General features: G+C 49.4%; 3 protein-coding genes across 7 annotated transcripts; 1 reads left to right on the top strand and 2 right to left on the bottom strand.

Moving 5' to 3' along the window:
• Positions 1 to 3,099: 3,099 nt before the first annotated feature.
• On the bottom strand, positions 3,100 to 14,449 carry Septin12 (septin 12). Its single transcript, XM_057775336.1, has 10 exons — positions 14,401 to 14,449; positions 12,727 to 12,897; positions 11,810 to 11,935; positions 11,661 to 11,742; positions 9,893 to 10,030; positions 9,664 to 9,781; positions 9,480 to 9,575; positions 4,374 to 4,470; positions 3,398 to 3,449; positions 3,100 to 3,304 (listed from the first exon to the last, which is right to left on the bottom strand). Exons 2-10 carry the CDS (start codon positions 12,884 to 12,886, stop codon positions 3,100 to 3,102), a joined length of 1,074 nt encoding a protein of 357 aa, XP_057631319.1. The 5' UTR covers positions 12,887 to 12,897; positions 14,401 to 14,449.
• A 5,479-nt stretch (positions 14,450 to 19,928) lies between these two features.
• On the top strand, positions 19,929 to 20,841 carry Smim22 (small integral membrane protein 22). Of its 4 annotated transcripts, none has more exons than XM_057776393.1 (4): positions 19,929 to 19,998; positions 20,310 to 20,450; positions 20,532 to 20,626; positions 20,761 to 20,841. In XM_057776393.1, exons 2-4 carry the CDS (start codon positions 20,315 to 20,317, stop codon positions 20,800 to 20,802), a joined length of 273 nt encoding a protein of 90 aa, XP_057632376.1. In that variant the 5' UTR covers positions 19,929 to 19,998; positions 20,310 to 20,314; the 3' UTR covers positions 20,803 to 20,841. The 4 variants fall into 4 exon arrangements, with proteins under 4 accessions (XP_057632376.1, XP_057632375.1, XP_057632377.1 ...); XM_057776392.1 differs by having other exon boundaries at positions 20,306 to 20,450; XM_057776394.1 differs by having other exon boundaries at positions 19,929 to 20,036; positions 20,306 to 20,450; positions 20,532 to 20,611.
• Positions 20,842 to 21,171: 330 nt separating this feature from the next.
• On the bottom strand, positions 21,172 to 26,479 carry Rogdi (rogdi atypical leucine zipper). Of its 2 annotated transcripts, XM_057776768.1 has the most exons (11): positions 26,336 to 26,479; positions 26,199 to 26,270; positions 25,328 to 25,410; positions 25,138 to 25,192; positions 24,325 to 24,405; positions 23,334 to 23,429; positions 22,680 to 22,778; positions 22,242 to 22,355; positions 22,102 to 22,151; positions 21,876 to 22,002; positions 21,172 to 21,664 (listed from the first exon to the last, which is right to left on the bottom strand). In XM_057776768.1, the coding sequence occupies exons 1-11, from the start codon at positions 26,378 to 26,380 to the stop codon at positions 21,623 to 21,625; spliced, it is 864 nt and encodes a 287-aa protein (XP_057632751.1). In that variant the 5' UTR covers positions 26,381 to 26,479; the 3' UTR covers positions 21,172 to 21,622. The 2 variants fall into 2 exon arrangements, with proteins under 2 accessions (XP_057632751.1, XP_057632752.1); XM_057776769.1 differs by lacking the exon at positions 22,680 to 22,778.
• Positions 26,480 to 26,608: the final 129 nt, after the last annotated feature.

Here is a 26,608-nt window from a genome sequence, read left to right as displayed (position 1 = left end):
GCCTCTGCCTCCTGAGTTCTGGGATTAAAGGCATGTGCCACCGCTGCTCAATTCAGTCTGCTTTCTTATAGAACCCAGGACTATTATCCCAGGGCTTGATGTGGGATTCCCTTCTGTATGCTAGAAATATGTTTTATTATCATTGGTTAATAAAGAAGCTGCACCTATGGCAGGTCAGAATATAGCTAGGCATGAGAACTAAAAAAAGAAGTCAGAGTCAGAGAGATGCCGTGTAGCTGCTGAAGGAGAAAGATGCCAGAACATTACCAGTAAGCCAAAGCCTCAAGGCAATACATAGAATAATAGAAATGGGCTAATTTAAGTTGTAAGAGCTAGCTAGGAATATGCCTAAGCCATTGGCCAAGCAGTGTTGTAATTAATATCGTTTCTGTGTGATTACTTGTGTCTGGGAAGCTGGGAAACAAAAGCAGTGATGTGGGATTCCCCTCTGTATGCTATGAATGTGTTTTATTACCATTGGTTGATAAAGAAGATGCTTTTTTAAAAAATATTTATTTATTATGTATACAGTGTTCTGTCTGTATGTGTGCCTGAAGGCCAGAAGAGGGCACCAGATCTCATTCAGATGGTTGTTAGCCACCATGTGGTTGCTGGGAATTGAACTCAGGACCTTTGGAAGAACAGGCAATGCTCTTAACCTCTGAGCCATCTCTCCAGCCCAAAGAAGATGCTTTGACCTACGGCAGGGAAGAATATAGCAAGGCAGGAAATCCAAGCAATGAAAGAGGAGGAAAGAAGGCAGAGTCAGGCAGATGCCATGTAGCTGCTGAAGGAGAAGGATACCAAAATCTTACCAGTAAGTCACAGCCTTGTGGCAATATACAGATTAATAGAAATGGGTTAACTTAAGATATAAGAGATAGGCCGGGTGGTGGTGGCACACGCCTTTAATCCCAGCACTTGGGAGGCAGAGGCAGGTGAATCTCTGTGAGTTCGAGACCAGCCTGGTCTACAAGAGCTAGTTCCAGGACAGGCTCCAAAGCCACAGAGAAACCCTGTCTCGAAAAACCAAAAAAAAAAAAAAAAGATATAAGAGATAGCTAGGAATATGCCTAAGCTGTTGACCAAACAGTGTTGTAATTAATACAGTTTTTGTGTAATTATTCAGGTCTGGGTGGTGGCTGGGAAACGAAGTACAGTCTTCCTTTACAAAGCAATCTGTTTACATAATGGCGCCCAATGTTCAGCAATGTACATCCACATAAAGCCTAAGAAAGAATTGTAAAGGGGCTTCTAGACCCACAAAAACGGGAATCAATTGGAGCTTCTTGGTATCCACAGTTTTTCAGCTAGGCTCTGCTTGCTGGCCGTAAGCAGAGGCACAGCTTTTTTGTTTGTTTGTTTTGCTTTGCTTTTTCAAGACAGGGTTTCTTGGTAGCTTTGGAGGCTGTCCTGGAACTAGCTCTTGTAGACCAGGCTGGTCTCGAACTCACAGAGATCCACTTGCCTCTGACTCCCAAGTGCTAGGATTAAAAGGCGTGTGTCACCACTGCCAGGCTGAGGTGCGGCTTTTTAAGAGATGGCATCCTGGTTAGTACTGGTGGCACTAATGGTTCTGGCTCTTTCAGGAGTTCCTGCACAAAGCACTTAAATGGGGTTTATGAGCAGAGTGCTACAAGTTGCTTAATGGTGACATAGACCTGCTGCATCCCTGGAGCTGGGGAAGTGAGCATGGTTCGCAGAGGTGGTGAACATACCTCCACCATGTTGGACAGAGTGGAGCCAACAGGCAAAGCCATAGTGTTAGTCCTAGCCACACCTGCTTAGCATTAAAAAAAAATTTCCCCAGGTCAGAAAATTATTACAGATACACAATAAGACAGATTCAGACAAAAAGACCTCTGTATGGGTCACAGTGTTGGATAAATGTACATGGGCTTAGGAGAGAGAAAAGAGTACAGACAGTCATAGATTAAATAGTAAAGGTAATAAAATAAATATTAAAAAGTAATAGAGTAAAAAATGCCACATAAAGATGGAATATACACAGAAAGCCTGAATTATATATATTATTGTGTGGGGTTTTTTTTTTTGATTTTTGGATTTTGACTGTTAATGAGTTAACTTCTTGAAAACATTTGATTCTGGGGGCTGCTAAGCTAAACCAGCATATATATTTTAAAGGTTATCTTGGCTTCAAAATTTGAGTCTAAGAATATGTTACTTTGGAAAAGAGGTTCTGCTTTTGTTTCCAGGCTAATACAGTTTATGGAACAAGAACCTCTAAAAGGTCTCCATGAACCCTAAAAATACTTCAAATTGACTATCTAGTTGAGGATAACCTTGATTTTCTTGTCTCTGTGTGTGTTCTGTATTTTGTATTTTCAAGATATGGCTTCTCTGTGTAGTCTTGGTTGTCCTGGAACTTGATCTGTAGACCAGGCTGGTCTTGTACTGAGAGTCCCCTGCCTCTGCCTTCCAAGTGCTGGGATTAAAGATATGAACCACTGCCGGGCGATGGTGGCGCACGCCTTTAATACCAGCACTCGGGAGGCAGAGGCAGGCAGATCTCTGTGAGTTCGAGGCCAGCCTGGTCTACAAGAGCTAGTTCCAGGACAGGCTCCAAAGCCACAGAGAAACCCTGTCTCGAAAAATTCAAAAAAAAAAAAAAAAAGAACCACCACTGCCTTGATTGGATTCTTCTTTCCAACTAGAATATATTACTCAAAAGTTGGGCTCATCTTGATATGAGCCAGGAACCTCTCACACCCTAAGGCAGACTCATATCCCCAGGCCAAGGAACCACCAAACCTTGAATTTCTTATCCTGTTTCTTCCTCCTGATTTCTAGGATTGCAGGTGTGCACACTGCTGGCTTTATGTGGTGCTGGAGATTCAACCCAGGGCTCTGGGCATGTCAGGCATTCTACCACCTGAGCCATATCCACAGCCCCCAAAGTCACCCTTTTATATCAGACTGGCTCAGAGGACTCATTTACAAACCCTTTAGTTGTCAAAGCACAGCTTTTAGTACAAAGCAACATCGGCTTCTCGTAGATGCTCTGGTCTACATGTAGGTGTGTGTTGGGGGCTGGCTGCTGAGGACTGGAGAAGCCTAGCAAGCTTAGGGCTATGACACTCAGCACTCATCTTCCCTGGAGTCCTTGTTAGCTCGCTTCCGGACCTTCCCTGGTCCAGGGGACGTCAGCTGTACTGGGGAGGCTGGGGCCAGGTTCACCCAGCCTGGCCCTCGGGGCAGCTGGTGGCTCTCGTTGAGTCTGAGGACCCGGTAGTTCTCATAGTGCACATTGTGGGTAATGTCCTTCAGGTCCTGGAGATGGGAACTGAATGATAGGAGCCAAGTCAGCCTAGGTCACAGTGGTCCCACCCAGATCCTGCCTCTCAGCCACCCAAACACAGGGTACCCCACACCTCACCGGATGAGCAGGTCTCTCAGGAGAAGAAACTCACAGTGTGCCATGTTCTCCACTGCAAGACAAGGGGCCTATCACGGCTCTGTCCTCTGAGAGTCCAGAGTAGAGAGCAGCTTCATGTTATGTGGCTTCTGAGAACTGCCCTTGCCGCGGCCCACCTCCTCCTCCCTGCTTCATTCATTCACCTATTCATTTATTATGTATACAGTGTTCTGCCTGTGTGTGTGCCTGCATGCCAGAAAGAGGGTACCAGATTTCACTATAGATGGCTGTGAGCCACCATGTGGTTGCTGGGACTTGAACTCAGGACCTCTGGAAGAGCAGCTACTCCTTTTAACCTCTTGAGCTATCTCTCCAGCCCCAATTGATTCACCTATTCATTTACTAATTGTTGTATCTCTGGGACCTGGCTCCTACAGATAGTTGCTAAACTAGTGAGCCCAGCCCTCACGAAAGACAAAATTTTTGCTTTTGTCTTTCTTTCTTTCTTTCTTTCTTTCTTTCTTTCTTTCTTTCTTTCTTTCTTTCTTCCTTCCTTCCTTCCTTCCTTCCTTCCTTCCTTCCTTCCTTCCTTCCTTCTTTCTTTCTTTCTTTCTTTCTTTCTTTCTTTCTTCCTTTCTTCCTTCCTTTTTTTTTTTTGAGGCAGAGTATCAGATAGCCCAGGTTGAACTCAAACTTCCTAAGTAGCCAAGAATGACCTTGGACTTCTGATTCTCCTACCTCCACCTTCCACCTCTCTCATTCTAGACTTGTGGGTGTGCTGTCATGTTTGGTTCCATCTGTTTAAAATAATGATAATAATAAATCAGGGAGCTGAGGTAGGAGTAACTCCCACCTCCATGCGCATGGAGGGAAACCCAAGGTTGCCTTGCAGGTATGGGCAGCTGCCAGGCAAGGGGTGCGAAGGATGCTGTAGGTGTAGGGTGTGCCCTGTTTCCAACCCATACCCACTGCATGTCTACCATGTCCCCAAACTTACCTTCAATGATGCCCCATTTGGTCTTGCGGCCCAGGACACATCTCCCATTTACTAGGTGTTCTCGGTCAGCCCCAACCACAGCAAAAGGGATCTGCTCCTAAGAGAGAGGAGAGAAGAAATTGAGGCAGAAGTCAAGCACATAAAACTAGGAAGTCCCAAAACTATGAAGTCCGGCTGGATTTCATGCTATCCTCACCTCCTCTTTAAAATGGTGGCACAGATGATGCTGGTGCAGGGTTGTCGGCTGATGGGGAAGTGCCCAGCACAGTTAAGCGTTAGCAAAGTAACGCAAGGAAATGGTGTTATTTTTTGTTGCTGTTGTTGTTGTTTTGAGACAGGGCTTTTCTGTCTAACAGTTCTGGCTATCCTGGAACTCACTCTGTAGACCAGGCTGGCCTTGAACTCACAGAGATCCACCTGCCTCTGCCTCCCGAGTGCTGGGATTAAAGGCATGTGCCACCATCACCCAGAGGAAATGGTGTTGTTATTAACTCCTACATTAATTACATAGTCTTGAGGGAAAGGGTGTGGCTCAGAGCTTAGTATGAACGAAACCCTGAGTTTTGTGTGAATGCATGCAATAATGTGTGCGCACATGCGCACATGCACACACAGAGAGAATATTGATAATATCAAATATCTCAGGAATGAGACAGTAATGAAGTTATAAACAGGCCAAATAGGAATTGTACACAACAGGAACTGGCCCTGGTACCTAGTGGCCAAACTGAACTGGCCACCTTGTGTTTTCCTTCATAAACTTTTACGGATACCACATAAGGATGGGTGGTGGTGGCACACACCTTTAATCCTGAGGCCAGCCTGGTCTGCAGTGAGTTCCAGGACAGCCAGAGCTATGTAGTAAACCATGGCTCAAAAACCAACCAAACAACAACAAAATTCTCATGGTAACTAGGAGTTTACTTAAAAATTTCAATACAGTTAGTTTTCATTTGTACGTGTGTAGGCATGCGTATGTGTGGACACATGATATATTGTCAAAGGACAGTTTGGGAGGGTTGGTTTTCTCCTTTTTCCATGTGGGTCTGAGTATGGAAGTCAGGTCATTAAGCCTGGTAGCAGACACCTTTACCCACTGAGCCATCTCACTCGCTCCATCATAAAGCTAAAAAATAGCTTTCAATTTATTATTTGAATTAAAAGTTATTTATTTTTATTAATTTTTTGAGACAGGGTCTTACTGGGTAGCTCTAGTTGTTCTTGAACTTGCTGTACAGATCAGACTGACCTTAAGCTCACAGAGATCCTCTTCCCTCTATTTCCTGAATGCTGGGATTAAAGGTGTGTGCCTTCTTGCCTGGTTTTGATTTTTTGAAATGACATGTGTGTGTGTGTGTGTGTGTGTAATTTTATTGATTTATTTTGGTATTTTGAGACAGGATTTCTCTGTTAAACAGTCCTGGCTTTTTGTAAATCAGGATGGCCTTGAACTCACAGAAATCTGCTCCCAAATGTCTGCCTCCCAAGTGCTAGGATTAAAGGCATGCACCACCACCACCCAGCTTTATGTATTTATTTTTAAAGAGTTAAAAGCAGCCAGGCGGTGGTGGCGCACGCCTTTAATCCCAGCACTTGGGAGGCAGAGGCAGGCGGATCTCTGTGAGTTCGAGACCAGCCTGGTCTACAAGAGCTAGTTCCAGGACAGGCTCCAAAACCACAGAGAAACCCTGTCTCGAAAAACCAAAAAAAAAAAAAAAAAAAAAAAAACCAAAAAAAAAAAAGGAAAGAAAAGAAAAAAGAGTTAAAAGCAGAGGTTGGAAAAATGACTCAATTGTTAAGAGCACGTGCTCTTTTGGTTTGGTTGGTTTGGTTTTCAAGACCGGGTTTCTCAGTAGCTATGGAGCCAGTCCTGGAACTTGCTCTGTAGACCAGGCTGGCTTCAAACTCACAGAGATCCACCTGCTTCTGCCTCCCAAGTGCTGGGATTAAAGGTGTGCGCCACCACTGCCCAGCAAGAGCACATGTTCTTGCAGAGGACCCAAGTTTGATTCCCAGCACCCAGATCAGTCAGTTCACAACTGCCCAGAATTGTAGCTTCAAGGAGTTGACCTCATTCACCTTTTTTGGGCAGTTGCACAGACACACATATATACACATAAATAAATAATAAAAAATTTAAAAGATAAAAAAATATTATTTTAAATTCTGTCTATGTGTGTGCTCATATAGGTATGTGTATGTGAGTGCATGTGAGGTGACTGAGTCCCAGGTGATTGTGAGTGCTGGGGACAGAACTGAGGTCTTCTGGAAAAGAATCCAGTCTCCTAATCTTTGAAACATTTCCTAGCCGCTGCCTGTGTGTATGTGTGTGTATCTGTCTGTCTCTATGTCTATCTTTCTGTCTGTGTGTGTGAGAGAGGGGGAGTGAGTGTGAGAGAGAGACAGACAGAGAGAGAGACAGACAGAGAGACAGAGAGACAGAGAGAAAGAGAGAGCACTTGCGTGGAGGCCAGAGGACCACTTTCGGGAGTGGTCTTCTTCTTCCACCATGTGGGTTCCAGGAATTGAATTAAAGTCATTAAGCTTGAAGCAAGCACCACTAACCATTGATCCTCTTGCCAGCCTCTATTCTTTGAATTTTAAATTGTTGTTTTCTGCCTAGAGGTGGCTCAGTAGTTAAGAGATGGCTCAGCAGTTAAGAGATGGCTCAGACTGGACTGAAATCCCAAGGTCCAAATCAGGAGCAGAAGGAGAGAGAACACGAGCAAGGAACTCAGGACTGCGAGGGGTGCACCCACATGTTGAGACAATGGGGATGATCTTTCGGGAACTCACCAAGGCCAGCTGGACTGGGTCTAAAAATGCATGGGATAAAACCGGACTCGCTGAACATAGCGGACAATGAGAACTGCTGAGAAGTCAAGAACAATGGCACTGGGTTTTGATCCTACTGCACGTACTGGCTTTGTGGGAGCCTAGGCAGTTTGGATGCACACCTTACTAGACCTGGATGGAGGTGGATGGTCCTTGGACTTCCCAAAGGGCAGGAAACCCTGACTGCTCTTCGGGCTGATGAGGGAGGGGAACTTGATTGGGGGAGGGGGAGGGAAATGGGAGGTGGTGGTGGGGAGGAGGCAGAAATCTTTATTAAATAAATAAGTAAATGAGATGGCTCAGTGGTTAAGAGATGGCTCACTGGTTAAGAGATGGCTCAGTGGGGCTGGAGAGATGGCTCAGTGGTTAAGAGCATTGCCTGCTCTTCCAAAGGTCCTGAGTTCAATTCCCAGCAACCACATGGTGGCTCACAACCATCTGTAAAGAGGTCTGGCGCCCTCTTCTGGCCTTCGGGCATACACACAGACAGAATATTGTATACATAATAAATAAATAAATAAATAAATATAAAAAAAAGAGATGGCTCAGTAATTAAGGGATGGCTCAGTAGTTAAGAGATGGCTCAGTAGTTAAGAGTACTGGCTGCTCTTCCAGAGGATCTGGATTCAGTCCGCAGCACCCACATGGCAGTTTGCAACTGTCTGTAACTCCAAGATCTAACACCCTCACACAGCCATACATATAGGCAAAACAACAATGTATATAAAATAAAAGTAAATAAATTATATTTTAAAAAATGTATTTCCTGAGACAGGATCTCATGTATCCCAGATTGGCCTTAAACTTGCTACGTATCCAAGAATGAGCTTGAAATGTGGATTCTCCTGCCTCTACCTCTCAAGTGCTGAGTTACAGGTGTGCACCACCATTTTCTTCATCGACTTAAAAATATTTAATTTTATTATTATTGTTTGGAATGTTGGAGATGAAAATCAGGGCCTCATGTAGTTACCTTTGAGCTACATCCCAAGGACCTTGAATGTTTCTTTTATGTGGTGATGGGGACCAAGCCCAAGGCCTATGAACCTGCAACTTTATTGGTACAAAAGCCCCTTTGTTTTTCTCCTCTGGGGCTGCTCTTGGGGTAAACTGCAGGGTTCAGGAGTTGCACCAGAGACTATCTGGCCCAAAGAAAGTAAAATATTTACCATCTGGTCACCGACAGGAGTCACCATCTGGCCACCCACATAGGAGTCACACCTGGCCACCCACACAGGAGTCACACCTGACCACACACACAGGAGTCACCATCTGGCCACCCACATAGGAGTCACACCTGGCCACCCACATAGGAGTCACACTTGGCCACCCACACAGGAGTCACACCTGGACACACACACAGGAGTCACCATCTGGCCACCCACACAGGAGTCACACCTGGCCACCCACACAGGAGTCACACCTGGCCACCCACACAGGAGTTTGCCAGGTTCCATGTTTGTTTTTCTCACTTGCAGCTGAAAGGAGAAATTCAAACTTCCTAGCTGCACCCATTCTTGGTTTGGTCTTCTTGAGACACAGGATCACTATAGAGCCCAAGCTAATGTAACCCAGGCTGGCCTTGCATTCACAATCCTCCTGCCTCAGCCTCTTAGGTGCTGGGATTACAGTAGCTAAGAGTTAAAATTTTAATAATTGCAATTACACACACACACAAATATTTTCGAGACACGATTTCTCTGTATAACAGCACTGGAACTTGCTTTGTAGACCAGGCTGGCTTTGAACTCACAGAGATCTGCCTGCCTCTGCCTCTTGAGTGCTGGGATTACAGGTGTGCGCCACCACTGCCCGGCTACATTTATATTTTTTATTTGTTTATTTATACTCTAGTCTGTGTTTGTGCATGTGTGCATGAGCACACGTGAGAGCTGTATTTCACCACATCTGAGTTTGTGCTTGTGTGTGTGAGCACACAGGAGAGGTGTTTTCCACCATATCTGGTTTTCCTCATCCATTTTAAAATTTGGTTACATTTTAGCATTGAGTAGTAGTAGTTCTTTCTGTGTTAGAATGTAAGCTCCAGGTAAAGCCATGGTTGACAAACATTTCTTCCCATCCTATGGGTTCTCTGATGAGAGCTGTTTCTTGCTCATTTTGAATTTGTGAACAGAAGAAGAACCTTTAAATATTTACACACATTTCCTGAAGCTGCAGAAAGAGATCGATTTTCTGATGGGAAGGATGGGTGGGAAGGAAATCAAATGGCCTTAATGTCACCAGCCGTTTGCACCTTCTACAGCATCTTACCCGGATCTTACTGTTAAGGAGCCGGTCGTTGATATCCTCATCAAAACATTTCTGAGGGTAAACATCGATGCAGTGAGTTTTCAAGTTTTGCTGGATCTGGGGAACCAAGCATAAGTGATCTCAGCACACCATAAGTTCTGCTCGCTGCACACTGACCCAGCTCCACCTTGGGCACCCAGATCACCCTGCTCCGGAAGGCGTCTCGCTCCTCAATGGTCAGGCTGTCAGCCCGGGCGATCACGGGCACCACGTTCACAGTCCGGCACAGTCGCCGCAGGAACTCAATGTCCAGGGGCCGTAGGCTGGCCAGGCCAGGACAGTGACAGTAGGGGGTAGTGATGGATGAGGGAGGGAGGAGAGTCAACCCAAAGATCCCATCGAGTGGCCCTCCCGCAGCCAGTGGGTCACCTCACCAGTGGCCAGTGGGAGGCACGAAGTAGACACAGCAGTGCACACGGGTGTCGGGGATGTGGCGCTGGCGAGTGATGAGGAGCTCTTCATGTAGGTACTGCTCATACTGTTGGTTGATGTAGCTCAGGATAGGGTCCCAGCTGGGGTAGAGATGTCCCCTCAGCACCACCTCCCGGCCTCTGGGTGTTCTATCTACATTCTCAGAGACACTCGGAAACCTATGCCTCTCTTCACGTGGGGTCTAAGCTTCCCTGCTCATAAAACTAGCACAGTAATAACACTTACTGGCTGGGCCTGGTGCCACAGGCTCATCATCCCAACTACTAAAGAAACGGAGGCAGGAGTTCAAGCCAGCCTGAGTAATTTAGGGAAACCAAGTCTCAAAACAAAAAGTAAAAACTGGAGCAGGGGATATCATTCCGTGCTTGCTATCATGCCCCACCTCTTAGGTTCATTCTCCAGCTGAATACGTTTACATATCCTAATATCTACATTACCATATCAGATGTATATACAAGAGGAAGGGTGGTCATTAAATGACATTTGGTCTCCAGCATGGTCCAAGACATCACTGGTTCTCACCTGATGGCTGCAAAAGTGTGTGTGTTCATGTGTGTACCTGTGTGGAGGTCAGAGGTCACTCTCAGCTGTCTTCCTTAGTTGCTCTCTATCGTATAGTTATGCCTGACTTGGATTTATCTTATTTTATGTGTGTTTCACCTGCATGACTGTGGTAATTTGAATGTAATGGTCCCCATAAGCTTATACGGAGTGACATTATTAGGAGGTGTGGTTTTGTTGAAGTAGGTACGGCCTTGTTGGAAGAAGTGTGTCACTGCAGGGGTGGCAGCCAGGGCCATAAAACAAAACAAACAAAACAAAACAAAAACTTGTTTTGGAAAAAAAAAGTTGCCACAGTCATGGTATCTTCACAGCAATGGAAACCCTAACTAAGACAATGGCACAAAGGAGATCAGAAGAAGTCATTGGATCCCCTGGAACTGGACGCCAGTCCTCTGAGCCATGTCTCCAGCCCCTGACTTGGAGCTCTATTAGACAAGGCTGTCCTCGAGCTCAGAGAGCAAGCCCTTCACAGAAGGCACCATCTCTGCAGTCTGACTCCTCTGATGGGGTCTTCCCATCTGGGTTCCTGTCAGCACAACACTCCAACAGAGTGCCTGACTGATTCTGCTCTTGGAGATTTTTTTTTTGTTTTGTTTTTGTTTTTTTGAGACAGGGTTTCTCTGTAGCTTTGGTGCCTATCCTGGAACTAGCTCTTGTAGACCAGGCTGGCCTCGAACTCCCAGAGATCCACCTGCCTCTGCCTCCCGAGTGCTGGGATTAAAGGCGTGCGCCACCACCGCCCGGCTGCTCTTGGAGATTGAGCCCAGCACCTCGCATGTGCTGTGTGAGCTTCTAACCCCGAACCGTAACAGTGAGCTGTGTGCTCAACCTTGTTCCCCCCCTTCCGTTGTGGGATAAGAGTCCTGATACGTTGCTCAGGCTGGGTTTGAACTCATGGTTCTTCTGCTTCAGCTGCCAGAGTGCAGGGATTACAGAAGTAATGGATCTCTGGTGCTTTTATTGAGCACCAACTGAATACTAGACAGGCTAAGACCTGTGCATATTCAGCCCTCACCAGCTCAGGAGGGTGAGCTGAGTACAGGAAATTAAGGACCACAGGTGACAGGGACAGATGACAGTCACTCCAGGGTACTTCAGGGTACTTTTTCCCCTTGCGGGGACAGAGGCTGCACACCCAGGACCCACCACTTGTCATTGTTGATCTGGTCTCCAAAGCCAGGTGTGTCTGTCACTGTCAGCTTCAACTTCAATCCCTTCTCCTCGATGACTGTAGAGGGAGAGAAATGGAAGACTATAGCCGTGGCTGGGCCCATGGGGCAGGCAGGGTCACTCACCATGGGTCACAGAGTGCAGCTCCAAGGTTTGTGGCATGGGTAGCTCCAGGTTGGGCAGGCTTGACTGCCACACTTTGGACTTGAACAGCGTGTTCACCATGGTGGACTTGCCCAGCCCACTCTGCCCTGGGAGATACAGAACACAGATATGTATATTAGGTATGTACCTCATAGGGTGTGTGTGTGTGTGTGTGTGTGTGTGTGTGATTGGTTCTGCCCTCCACTCGGCGTTCTGAGCCATCTATTGCATAAGCATCAGCAGTAGAGCAAGGTCATTTGTGGTTGCTGTGTCTGGAAGGCCCTCACCCATGATCACCCTTTGCTGCTGTAATCCCATTATGGGTGGTTTTGTATCTAATGACGCAACATCTCTCAGATATTTAATTTCAGCTCTTCTGTGAGCTGGTAGTTCAGAGTGGATCACTGTGTCCAGGACAGGGGAGGGGCTGTGCCCATGCCTGGTGGGCCACTGTGTCCAGGACAGGAGCAGGGCCGTGCCCGTGGCTGGTGGATCACTGTGTCCAGGACAGGGGCGGGGCCGTGCCCGTGGCTGGTGAGTCACTGTGTCCAGGACAGGGGCGGGGCCATGCCTGTGCCTGGTGGGTCACTGTGTCTAGGACAGGGGAGGGGTTGTGCCCGTGGCTGGTAGGTCATTGTGTCCAGGACAGGGGCGGGGCCGTGCCCGTGGCTGGTGGGTCACTGTGTCCAGGACAGGGGAGGGGTTGTGCCCGTGGCTGGTAGGTCACTGTGTCCAGGACAGATAAGAGGCCATGCCCATGGCTGGTGGGTCACTGTGTCCAGGACAGGGGAGGGGTTGTGCCTGTGGCGACCTGGTAGGTCACTGTGTCCAGGATGGGATAGGGCCATGCCCGTGGAGTCTTCTTCATTGCTCCCTCTGTGGCTCTGCCCCAACTCACCTACTACCATGATGTTGAACTCGAACCCGGTCTTCATGGCCTTGATCCTCAGCTGGTCTAGCACAGCCTCAATGCCCACAGAACCAAACATCTCACAGGGTGGGGTCCTGGGGCTGGAGGGCCGCGAAGAGCAGGGAGAAGGCGATTGCCTCTCCTCCATGGTGCCTGTTGCTGGGGAATTGTTGGAGATGAATGTTGTTTGCTAGGGCTGGAGCTCAGAGGGGCTATTCTGAGTGAACTTTTGAGAAAAGCTTTTATGTAGCCCAAGGGGACCTCCTTCTGCTCTGTAGCTGAAGGTGACCTTGAACTCCCAATCCTCTTGCCTCCACCTCCAAAGTACAAGGACCCCAGGCGGGTGCCACCAGACCTCCTCTGAAATAACCTTGGGAATTGCAGCCAGGACTTCCCGCACACTGGATGAGCAAGCACTCTGCCGACTGAGCTACATCCTGGTCCGTCCTTGTGCCGCCACCCCTCAGTTTCACACTGTACTTTAGGCCAATCTGGAACTCCCTACATAGCTCAGGCCAGGACAGTCTTGAGTTTGTGACAATCCTCCTGCCTCTGTTTCCCAAGTGCTGGGATTATAGGTGTTTACCACCATACCTGGCTGGAGTCCTCACTTCCCAACCATAACTGAGTATGTTGTTCCCTGCTACGCTCTAAAACCCCTGATCAGCCGGGCGGTGGTGGCGCACGCCTTTAATCCCAGCACTTGGGAGGCAGAGGCAGGCGGATCTCTGTGAGTTCGAGACCAGCCTGGTCTATAAGAGCTAGTTCCAGGATAGGCTCCAAAACCACAGAGAAACCCTGTCTCGAAAAACCAAAAAATAAATAAATAAATAAATAAATAAATAAATAAAACCCCTGATCAGACTGAGTCTTCATGACCCTAGGCTGGGGAGACTGTGTCCCCATCCTGAGACACTCTTGTCTCAGAAATATACCCCTCCCCTACTCTTCTCGTCAATGACCTTGCCATTCAGACCTCAGTGTTTGTGGCCGGACTGGAGTCTTCAAGGAACCACAATTAGGGAGCTCATTATCTCAACATGGAACTTGGGGACCCTTCACTTTCTACAGGGGGACAAAGAGCAGAGTTGGAAGAGATGAAGAGATAGCGACAGATCTTGAATGAAGGAAACACCACACACACACACACACACACACACACAAACAGGAGAACGGGGGTTGAGGGCAGGCTGAAATGGGAAGCAACAGAGGACACAGAGAAAGAGAAGTTGGCTCATGTGGCACCTGGTGGAGGAGTTCCTTGGGGGAGCTGTGAGCAGCTGGCAGGTCCTAGGGTGCTCCAAGGGGGAGGGGAGGGCTGGCAGTTAGCCACAGAATCTAAGTCTGCTTCCTTCTTCCTCCTTCCTGTGACTTACCCCCTCCCCCTCAGGCAGGAGGGGCTAAGGCCAGAGACCTGTTCCTTCACTCTAAGCCCTGAAACCCTAACACCAGGCAGTGACCCTGACCTCAACACATAAGACTCCCAGCTAGAGTTGGGAGCCCAGGTCCCCAGTCAGGTCCCTCATCAAGACTTCTGGGTTGATAAAAAGGCTGGTTTCCACTTCCAAGTCCATGCGCCTTAGCTTTCTGTTCAGAACCATGAATAGAGACTCATTGTCTAGAAGCTGGCACCCATGGGTGAACCTGCCTCTAGACACCTACCTTCTGGGCAACCCTGGGATTCGAAGTCACCTGCGCTCTGTGATCTCAGATTACAGATGAGAGAATAAAGCCTGAAACTGAAGGTCACACAAGGAAGCAGCTGAGCTGGAGCAGCAGGAAGTCTGTCTCAGTTTCCTGTTTACGGGAATATGTCCTATGTTATGCCCAGATCCGTGAAGTCCCCCAAAAGCCAACAAGGAGACTGAGTCCTGTATGCAAAAGCAAAGAGCCTTTATTTTAAGCAAGTTTGCAAACTTGGTCTCTCCACATGTCCAAAGTATTGGAATAAACGGAGAGCCCCGAGCTCAGTCAGAATTGGGTTTTTAGAGTAGTAAAGGTGGGGGCGAAGGGTTTCTGAGGTTCAGGACCCCTGATTGGCTGACATTTGTCTAGTGGTATCCTGGTGAGTGTGCTGGCAGGTGATCCTATCTACAATGGTTGGAACACTAGGCATTTCGTTTGGATGGTCTGTTCCTGGGTGATGCCTGGGTAATCTCAGTTTGTGGTTTTTCCTGCAACCAGGTATTGCTTCAGGGTAAACTACTGAGACTCAGGCCTCCATTAAACTTATCGAGGCTAGGTCCATGATAATGGTTGGAAGTTAAGGACTTTGGGTGATCTGTTCCTATTAACTTATCGTGGTGGGCTGAGCCCTACATCTCTACACCAGTATAGTGAGGAAGTAGCTGAGCTGGAGCAGGAGGCAGACTGTCCCTGCTTCCTGGTATAGACAGGGATATGTCCTATACCAGCTGTGTTAGATGACAAGAGAAGCGTGATAGACACATCTGAAATGCCAGCACTTGAGAGGCCGAGGCAGGAGGATTTTGAACTTTAAGTTATCTTCATCTACATGGTTAGATCCTGTCTCAAAAAAAAAAAAAAGTATAGGGTGGGACTGGAGAGATGGCCATCAGTTAAAGCAGTGGAACTCAAGTTTGATATCAGTATCCACATGGTGGTTCACAACCATCTATAACTCTAGTCCCAGGGGATTGGACCTCTTTTGGCCTCCTAGGGCATTGTGCACACATGGTGCACAGATATGTATACCGGCAAAACATTCATACACATAGAATAAAAAAACGTATACTTTTGAAAAAGGGCAGTTGTTTTTGCAAAGGATCAACTTTGGTTCCCAACACTCATGACAGACACTCAGAACCAAATGTAACTATAGCTTCAGGGGATTCAGCACCCTCTTCTGAAATGGAAGGCACCTGTTGCACACATACACACACACGCACACAATAACAAAAGCAAATCTTTAAAAGGGGGCAGGGGAGAGAACTGGAGGAAATGGCTCTATTTGTAAAGTGCTTGTCATACAAGCATGGGGATTTGAGATGAGATCCCCAATATTTTCTAAAAGGTGAGTATTGCAGGCATGGTGATGCATGTTGCAATCCTGGCTCTGGGAAAGCAGAGACAGGCAGATCCCTGGTAAGCCAGCCAGTCTAGCCAGTGAGCTCCAGGTTCAGTGAGAGACCCTTTCTCAAAACATAAGGTGGAAAAAATGGTTGCAGAAGACTCTGACATCAACCTCTGTCCTCCACACATATATGAATTCATACGCACACACAGATATGCATACACATACAAACATGTACACGCACACACTAAACATAAATAGCCAGGTGGTGGTAGTGCATGCCTCAATCCCAGCATTCAGAGGCAGAGGCAGGTAGATCTCTGTGAGTTTGAGGCCAGCCTGGTCTACAGAATGAGTTCCAGGACAGCAGGGGCTACACAGAGAAGCCCTGCCTTGGAAAACCAAAAAATAAATAAAAATCCCTGGCCAATCTGCCCTCTTGAGTGGGCCACATAACACTTTATTTTTGAGACAGGATATCTATCATATGCCCAGGCTGCTCTTAACTATAACCAGGGTGATCTTGAACTTTGATCTTCTTGACTGTATTCCTCAACTGTAGGATTACAGGTGTGTACCACCACACTTAAGTTTTTCTCCCTTAACTCTTGCCCAACGTCTAGACATGGAGGGCTTTCTGTAATACAAGCTTTGATTGGGCTGTCCTACATGCTAGCCACATGGCAGACGCCCAGATCCTGAGACAAGAATCCCACAGCTCCCAGAAGCAGGTACAGAGTGGCTGGATATGTTCTCTGGAGCACAGTGAGGACACCTTTACAAACCTCACGGATGGAAGGCTGCAACCTCCTCATGAGAGAGAGAGAAAGAGGAGAGAGAGAGAGAGAGAGAGAGAGAGAGAGAGAGAGAGAGAGAGAGAGAGAGAGAGAGATGGGAAAGGGCAGAGCTTCAGCATAGAAGTGCCTGTGTGAGACCTGTTGGCCTTTGGATTGCTGGGGGTTACCAACCAGCAAAGTTTACACATAGAGAGGCTACAAGAGTGGTTGACTGTATTGGGTTTAACCCAGGATTTCTAGGCTGGTACGATGGCTCAGAGGGTAAAGCTGTCATGAAACACCGTGACAAAAACAAGCTGGGGAAGAAAGGGTTTATTTGGCTTAAGCTTCCACATCACAGTTTATTGTCAAAGGAAATCAGAACTCAAACAGGGCAGGAACTGATACAAAGGCCATGGAGGATGCTTCCCGGCTTGGTCCTCATGGCTTGTTCAGCTTGCTTTCTTATAGAACCCATGACCACCAGCCCAGGGGTGGCACCACCCACAGTAGGCTAGGTTCTCCTTCATCAACCACTAATTAAGAAAATGCCTCACAGTCCAACCTGTGTGTGTGTGTCTGTCTGTCTGTGTGCGGTTTTTCAAGACAAGAGTTTTTTGTGTTACAGCCTTAACTGTCCTGGAACTCACTCTGTAGACCAGGCTGGTCTTGAACTCACAGAGATCTGCCTGCCTCTACCTCCTGAGTGCTGGAAGTAAAGGTGTGCGCCACCACACCAGGCTCCATAGCCCAGTCTTACTTTTTTTTTAGACAGGGTTCTCTGTGTAGTCATGGCTGTCCTGGTACTCTATAGACCAGGCTGGCATCCAACTCAGAAATCTACCTTATTATCTACTTTTTAATTTTGATTTATTTTTTATTTTTTGAGATAGGGTTTCTCTGTATAACAGCTCTGGCTGTCCTGGAACTCAATTTGTAGACCAGACTGGCCTCAAACTCACAGAGATCTGCCTGCTGGGATCAAAAGGATATGACACCACCACCAGGCTTAGAGGCATTTTTTTTCAGTTGAGGTACCCTTTTCTCTGATTACTCTGGCTTGGATCAAGTTGACATAAAACTAGTCAGCACAAGGTACTTGCAGCCAAACCTGATGATAGAGTTCAATCCCCCAAATCTACACAAACATAGAAGAAACCTACTCCTACGAGCTGTCCTCTGATCTCCAGCACACACACATATGTTGCCCCCAACAACATGCACACATACAACAAATAAATACATTCATAAACAATAAATGCAAAAAATATTTCCAACCTTTTCCTTACAATTAAATTGAGGACATCTGGGGCTGGAGAGATGGCTCAGTGGTTAAGGGCACTGGCTGCTCTTCCAGAGGACTTGGGTTTGATTGCAATACCCACGTGGGGGGTTCAACCAAATGTAACTCCAGTTCTGGGTTTCCAACTCCGTCTTCTGGTCTGCACACATGTAGTGCAGGCAAAACACTCATACACACTAAAAAAATATAAAATTGAGGAATCTCGGGGCTGGAGAGATGGCTCAGTGGTTAAGAGCATTGCCTGCTCTTCCGAAGGTCCTGAGTTCAATTCCCAGCAACCACATGGTGGCTCACAACCATCTGTAAAGAGGTCTGGCGCCCTCTTCTGGCCTTCAGGCATACAGACAGAATATTGTATACATAATAAATAAATAAATTAAAAAAAAATTGAGGAATCTCAGTCTTTATTTCTGGCAACAAAGGTTGGAACCCATAGCCTCCCAAGCTAGATGAGTGTGCTCCGCAGGCTACAGTCGCAGACCAGGAGTTTTTCTTCCATTCCTCACTCTTCTGGGTATCTCTGGGGCTCCAGGCTTCTTTTATCCAAACCTGTCTCACGTGATCCTTTCAGACCGGTTTTCTGGCATTGACTTAGCAAGCCCTAAGGTTTGCACGTCTGGAGGGGTGGACAGATGTCTCTGTGTGGGCTCTGTTGTAAGCACTGGTCAGCTCCTCCCAGGTGACCATAGGTGGACAGGCATGACAGTGTGCTAGTCCAGCTGTAGACGAGAGGCACACACTATTGCCCTACCCCACGTCCTCACTTCTCCTATCCTAGTTCCAGCTGGCTCAATTCTCTTCTGCCCACTTCCTCTTGAGTTCCTTCTCCATCTTGTCCTGGCTAGGTTTATGTCAGCTTGACACAGGGAGCCATCTGAGAGGAGGGAACCTCAACTGAGAAATTGCCTCCACAAGACTGGGCTGCAGGCAAGACCATACTAATTAGTTTTTGGGTGGTGCCATTCCAGGGCTGCTGGTCTTGCAGTTCTGTAAGAAAGCAGGGGAGTAAGCAATGAGGAACAAGCCAGTAAGCAGCATCTCCATGGTCTCTGCATCAGCTCCTGCCTCCAGGTTCCTGTCCTGTTTGAGTTTTTACTTTGGCTTCCCTCAGTGCACTGTGATTCAGGGTATGTAAGCCAAATAAACCCTTTCCTTCCCAAGTTGTTATGGTTATTGTGTTCCAGCACAGCAATAGAAACCCTGATTAGGACAGACATTGCTACCATGGACTAGAACCACGAGCCAAAGCCAACCTTACCTTTCTTGTTTTCCTTTGCTATTTTGTCACAGGGAAATACAAGTAACTTAGCACAGCATCCCGCTGTTTTGAGACAGTTCCTTGGGGTTAGCAATGTGTGGAATTCCCACATCCTGGGGCTGGGTGTTTGGTGGTGCACATCTTTAACCCCAGTGGCGAATTTCCATTTGTTCCACAAACAACCAGGACTGTGTAGAGAGACCCTTTCTCCAGAATGAATGAATGAATGAATACCTGAGGAAGCTGACACTATGGCAATCGGGCGGTGGTGGCGCACACCTTTAATCTCAGCACTTGGGAGGCAGAGGCAGGCGTGAGTTTGAGACCAGATTGAGTTCCAGGACAGACAGGGCCACATAGGAACATCTTGTCTTGAACCCCACCCCCCACAAAAGAAGAAGAAATAAATTGTTGTATTACGGTCACATGTATCTAGGCTGAGAGCACAGCATCTGGACCGTCAGGTGTCAAGAAAACGGGAGAGCTCACTCTGCTTGCTTTCACTGGGGAAGTTCAGAGTTCCAAGAGCAAGGGCCCCAGGCCCTTACGGACTCTAACTTCTGAAACTTTGGGTTCCCATTAAATGCTTTCTTTCAGAAGTTGCCTTGGTCATGGTGTTTTGTCAAAGCAACAGAAAAAGTAACTAAGACATCTGGGATACTGAGAGTAGAGGGTACAGAGCAACAGACAGCCTGTGACTTTCTTCCCCAGCCCCGGCAGTCAGCTGGGCCCTGGCCTTTGCCTGTTCTACACCCTCAGCTGGCCCAGAGGGGAGGGCGGAGCTGGTTGCTAAGGTTTCAGGTAGTGTGGATCCGGAAGCAGGAAGTAGTGTGAATTTCCAGGACCCTGGGCTTACCTGGTTTGGGGTAGAGGGCACCACCAGAGGCAGGTGGGGCACTGGAAGAGGCCTGGCTAGGAAGAGAGAAGGTAAAGGGATGGTGGGTGGGTAGAGGCTGCCAGGTAAGGGTCAGCGGGGTGGGGGTGGGGCGCTAAGGGCCAGCGGAGGAAAGGGAGCCAGCAGGTCTGGAAGGAGATGGTGGAGAGAGGTGTGACAGGGAAGGGAGGGGGTGCTGGGTCAGGAGCAGAGGGAGCAGGAGGAGGCTGGAGGGCTCACAGGGCAGAAGGCAGGGTCTTCCTAGGTTATGGTCGAGGAGGTTGTGGATGACCTGAAGTGGTCCTTTGGGGGACTGGGGCAGGTAGCCACGATGGGACAGGCAGCTGATGAGCTGAAGCAGGAGCTGGAGGCCACTGCAGAGGAAGTACTGGGGAGGCTCAAGAGCCACCAGCTGTTCCAGTCTGATTGGGACATCGCGGCCTTTGTGGTCTTTCTCACATTTGTGGGTGAGTGTGGCTCCTGATCGCAGGCTCTACCCTGGTGTTGGGGCAGGGCCACATCTGGATGCCTGTCTGTCTGGTCCCCAGGCACTGTGGTGTTGTTGTTGTTACTGGTTATTCTTCACTGCTGCTGCTGTTGCTGTACCACCTCCCCCAGACCCCGGAAGGTGAGCCCTGGGAAGGTAAGCCTGGGAAGGGGTGTCACTCAGGAAGGAGAGCTCCTATAGCAGCCTCTTAAGTGGGACAGGCTCTTCTGCAGAGGGTTTAGGTAGAGGTTGGGAGTGTTACCCACAGGGCTTCTCTGTCTCTCTTGCAGGAAAAGCCCAAGGGTGTGGATAACTTGGCACTGGAACCTTAATGCTAGACCTTGGCATGGGTCCTGCTGGATGACAGTAACAAAGCCAATTTTGCCAAAGCCTGAGTCTGGACTGTGTTCTAACCTGCCATGGACCGTGTGGTGGACTCAGGGCCTGAACTCCCGGGTTGACATCTGTCACTATCCCACAGGGCCACTCTGCAGCCAGGGTTCCCTTTCTCAAATGTGTGTTCTGCCTGGGTACAGGCTGTGATGCCAGCACTAAAGGGGCTGAGGCAGGAGGATGGCAAACCCCAGGCCAGACTCTACTTCAAAGGGCCTGATATGGTGTTGAGTGGGGGAAACCAGGTGATAGGAACATGGGAGGCCACTGATCAACCTAGTCCCACTGAGCAGAGACAGACAAGAGCCTCCAGTCAAAAGCTGACCTTTATTTCTTAGAGGTGGGCTGAGGTCACAGGACAAATGTCGCAGCACTGCGGCTCATTCACAGGCTCCCTCCTGCGGCCTGGGCCCCTCTTCCTCCCTGCACATCACAGCTCAGTGTCATCCCACCCCTTCTCTAATGGGAGCCCTGGCCCCACCCTTAGTCCAAAGGTTCCCAGAGAGTCCAGAAAGGCAGGGTTAGGACCATGGCCACACCTCAGCCCACCTACTTGACTGCCCTCCACCATCATAACAACCAGGCCAGCAGTACTTTCTCTAGGTGCCTTGAATGTTTGCTTCCAGCAGTGCAAAGGTGTCCCAGGGTGGTGAGGAGGGAGAGCCTGGCAGTGACAGGCATCACAGGGGGTATGTGTTGGGCAGAGGGACTCCAGGACAGGGCCACCCTCCTGGGAGGAGGATTCCGGCAGGTGCTTGCTCAGAAGGGCCGGGAGCTCCAGTAGCTGGAAAACACAGAGATCTGCAGAGGGTGGGGGTGTGGTCAACAACAGGTTTGGCTTCAGGGGGTATGGTCAGTGGGGTGCTATACCCCACAGAACCCAGATGTGATGTCAAGGTTACAGAAGGGGCTCATGTCTGGGAACTGTTGCCAATGGGCTTTACAACTTGGGGACACTGAAGTATGACGTGGCTCCTGAATGGCCTTCCCTGCCCCAGATGCCCCGACACACCTTATCCTTGAGCTGCTGGCAGAGCTGCAGGGAGACAGTGAAGTACACCAGGGCGTCATTGAGCCAGGGGATCACGCATTCTACCTTGTGTACATGGCTCACCTCTAGGCGCTGGGAGCCCCACTCACTGGGGAAAAATGACAAGTGGATCCCTGAGGGTAGGCCTGGACCTCAGATGCAGAGGGGAGGAGGGAAAGGGCTCTAGTACATCTTACTGTGTACTTACAACATGGCCCCAGGGCTGTGGAGCACTGCACCTCCAGAGGGGCGGAAGTTCTAGGCAGAAGCAGCACAGTCTATGAGGGTGGGGTGGAAAGCTCTCAGCAGGGCTGGTGTGGGGGCATTGGGAGGCAGAGAGAACTTTACCTTAGTGGAGGTGGGCTGCAGGGCATGCAGCTGGTACACGGTGAGACATAGCTTGTTGAGGTTGATGTAGACATTGACCAGCAGGTCAGAGGGTAGGGTAGGCGCAAACATCCGCTGGGGGAGAGAGGAAGTGGGAGGGGGGAGGAGGAATAAGGCCCTTTCCCACTTTAGGCTGTACCACTACAGGGTATGAATTACCTTATGGGGAGCCCCAGTCCTACCCCCAGCTGCTTCTCCATAGGCTGGGGCACTAGAGGCTCCCCACCCGTCTCCATAATCTCTGTGTGCTGCTAGGTTGGAAGCCACTGGCTGAAAACTGGGTTAACATAATTGGGGAGCCAAGAACTGAACCCAGAAAACTGTCCAGGCACCGAACTCCCACTGGCTGTGCTTCTCAGGAGGGACGTCTCTTGGACAGAGGTTATCTGAGGTACTAACCGTGAGGCCGCTGGCAGCAATCTCAGGCAGGGTGAGGGTGGCTGGGGTGGTGAGCCGGTTTCTGGCTCGGGTCAGCTGCAGCATCACAGCGTCCATGAGCTGGGAAGGGGCAGGTCATCACTGCTACCTGAGCGGTAGCAGCTGGGCTCCCTTGTGTCCCACCCCCTTGCATCAGTGAGCAACATCTGTAGCTTCTACTCCTGCCAGGTGACTATGGTTCCCAGGCCTAAACTCTGTAACCCCAGTAGGGGTGCTTGCCATTACCTGGGGTGGGGGTCTTAAGAGAAAAAGCTAGAGTCCTGGGCATCTGACAGCTGTCTTCACATACCGTAACGCGGCCTCGTTCTGTAACAGGATTTTACCGCGACTACCACTGCAATACTAACAGGTAGATATGGGGAAACAGGGCATTCACCAGGTGAGTCTTTTAACATGTGAGCAAATGGGGGCTCACAGTAGCAAAGAACTTAAGGTTGCACATCTCACGTTGAGGTCTGGTGACTGGAACCAGGCCTGATACTGCACTCCAAGTCATCAGCCAATAACTGTGGCCAGACCCGTGAGCAATGACTGGGAAAAGGGCAGCTTCTAGTGAAGCCTGGGGACAGGGGGCTGGTGTTGTTTGGAGTAAGGGGGTGGGACAACAGGAGTCACCTTGAGGACCTCGGCTCCTGTCTTGAACTGGTAGCTCTCATCCCGGTTTGCCAGGAGGTAAATGGCTTGGCTCACGTGGTTTCTGGCATCCTGGATCTGGGAACAGCCCCCACCACCCACATAACCAAAGTCTATTAGTTTCAGGATAGCCACATTTCTGAGTTCTCAGCCTGATCCCATAACACAGGACCCTACTTGATGGGCTGATCTCTCAGGATAAAGTAGCATGGTCTATGGCCACAATACCCTCCACAGCTGTAGTCTTTAAAGTTGGATGACCAGGCCCTGGGTAATCCTGACTGCCAAGGCACAGTGGCTCCGGGCCCAGTGTCACAGACAACTCCTAGTACACCTACAAATAATCCTGCAGGGCTCAAGGAGGAAATAAACAAGGACAGGAGAGACCTCACAGGATTGGGTGGTGGTGGTACCGCCTTTAATCCCAGCAATCAGGAGGCAGAGGCACGTTAATCTCTGCGTTCAAGGCCAGCCTGGGTGGCGTAGAAAATTCAGGACAGCTGGTGACTTACAAAGAAACTGTCTTGAACCCCGCCCCCCAACATGAGAAACCTTTAAACAAAATAAAAAACCCCAAACTCACAGAAGCAGGAAAGGGTAAGAATCCAGACAGAGCAGCACACACAGGCAAAAGCCCTGCTGTAGGGACCAGCTTCAGATCAGGGTGTGTGTATAGTAGGCAGGAGACCTGTGTATGATCCCAGGTACCTGGGAAGCCCCTCTGGAGTAAGTGGCATTCAAAGGGACCTTTAGCTGTCCTCACGTGGTCAAAGTTACAAAGGTAGGGCCAGTTTCACATCCGTCATGTGGAGCAGACACTAGGGCCCCAAGGCACCATCACTGCAGTTCTGCTAGCAAACAGTCTCCTATGTTTGCTGTGGTCACAAAGTCCCTACAGCCAGACTTCCCCATGAAAGGCAATCAATCCCAGGGAGGCCCTTGCTTGGGCCTGCCATTGGGCAATGGACCTCACCTGCTGTAGCTTCCATTGCTTGTCCTCCCGGAAGGCAAAGTGTAACAGCTGGTTGTTCCGAGGCATCTTCAAGTTCACATCCTATGGGCCAGAGTGTGATAAGCAGGCAGAGGTACCCCTGTCCTTCCTGAATCCCTGGAGCCAGGAATGCAGTAGATAGGTGGCTGAGGGCCCATGCACTTGGGGGTTAAGTGAACATGATGTGTAGAAACAGGAACTCAGGTCCCACAAAGCAGTGAAAGGGAAAAGCAGCTGAGAAAGGAAAGGTCTTAAGGAGGGAGTGCTGTAAGATCAACACAGACAGGATTGTCCCCAGTGCCTTGAGGCCTTGCATAGTCCAAAGCTCAGATGTTGATTTAATTTTGATCCAGGGCTAGGCTGCCTAGGGTGCCAACACTCACATTTCACAGGGTCCAGATGTCAGGCCACCCACTCCTCCCCACCTTCCCAAAACAGGGTTTTTCTGAGTTACAGCCCTGGTGGTCCTGGAACTAGCTCTTGTAGACCAAGTTGGCCTCAAACTCACAGAGATCCACCTGCCTCTGCCTCTCGAGTGCTGGGATTAAAGGTGTGCGCCACCACCACCTGGCTAAGCTAGCTAAGCTACCCACTTCTTGTCCCTTGTTGAATCTATGCCTGTCTCATGAGGTAGTGTTAGGGTTGCCTGTCAAGTTACAGACATACAAGGAAACAGGTCCAGAGAGCACAAGGGTCCTACCCAGAGGCATGCAGCTAGCTGGTGGCAGAGCTAAGAGGCCATCACTGTCCTTATCACCAGCAGCACTGTTAGGGAACAGGGCCCGGGGGACTCACCGCCTGGCTGAGGGCATCCCCTTGCAGAGTCAGCACACCCTTCACCTGGTCTGTGCTATAACACACAGGAGTCAGAGGGGTACCTGCTACTGTCCCCTCCTCTGCAGGCTGAATCAGAGTGCCACAAACATTTCCTCCCCCAGGTACTCCAAAAGTGCCCTCCCCAAAGTTCCTGCCCAACCCAGCTTACCCACAGCTGCCCAGGATAAAGTTCTCCTGCTTGGTAGGTCCCTCTGTGCTGGGGCCTTGGAGAGTGAAGCGCAGAGAGGCCTCCTGTGGAAGACAGGGCAGTTCCAATACCCCAGTCTGGTCAGTGCTCCGTTCTGAGGCCCAGATATGTTGCCAAATTAGTCAGGGAAAGGACAAGGTGGGCAGGCCTGACTTGGCTCCTCTGCCTTTGCCCTACCAAGCCTTCAAGCGTCTGTGAACTCAGACCTGTTCGTTCCATGGACTGAGTATTGGGAGCTGCCAGGTAGGAACACAGAACAGAGAGGCACAGTACCCAGCTAACTGGAGCACTGTGATCCGGTGTTGGGAGCAGAGGCAGGGAACCATTCAGTAGCCATAGTAACATGCTTTCCTAGGTCACTGTGCTAGGCATTTTGTGAGACGGTTTATTTATCTCCACAATAGCTCTGTGAGCCCAGCTGGTTAGGGTCAGGGAAGAGGCTCACGGATGTAAATTGGCTGAGATCACACTGCAGGGAGGGGGATACTTCAGAGTTTGGGTTATCAGTTTTTGTTTTGAGACATTGTTTCACTATGTAGCCCACGGCTAGTTTCTAACTCGTGATCCTCTAGCTTCACCCTCCAGAGCGCTGGGATTACAAATTCACCGCCACCCGGTTCATAGATGAAATGTCACTGTTTCAAAGTTAATCCTCACTCAAGACCTCGTGTTAACCCTGGGGTCTAATACCTCGCTGCACACACATACTCACACATGTCACCTTGCCTGCGTCTGGACTGTTAACTCTTCTGAGAGCGTTGGTACCTGAACGCCACGACGCTGCGGGACCGGTGGAAAGAGGGATGGCAGGTCGGCCGTGACCGGCACTTACCTTGAGGATGTCCTGCAGCTGTTTTAGCACCGCGTGCACCTCTGCGTTCAGCAACCAGCGGAACTCCTCCTCCTGCGGACAGCGCGGCGTCAAACCCGTCCGTCCCTGCCGCCCGCCACCCACCGCCCGCGCCTCACCAGCACAGCCCGCTCCGCAGCGCTCGCAGCCATTGCGGTCGCCATCGTCGCGGCCGCTCGCCGTCTCTGAGGTCTGTAGTCTGGAACTTGATGCGCCGTGCCCGGCCCTTCTCCTCACCCCGTCACTGATTGGCAGATGAGGCGCAAGCTCCACCCCTAACCTAGTGACGCCGCACACGATCAGCTACCGCTCCAGATCCCGTCACCGCCCATCTGTCCTTCTTAACCCCCGTTCTCCAACAGGGGCGGGATGCTACGCCAACCAACCTATCT

Source organism: Chionomys nivalis, chromosome 7 (genome assembly GCF_950005125.1).
Source record: "Chionomys nivalis chromosome 7, mChiNiv1.1, whole genome shotgun sequence".
NCBI classification, from domain to species: domain Eukaryota; kingdom Metazoa; phylum Chordata; class Mammalia; order Rodentia; family Cricetidae; genus Chionomys; species Chionomys nivalis.
Note: the sequence above shows the minus strand (reverse complement) of the source record. Positions and strands in the feature narration are given on the sequence as shown.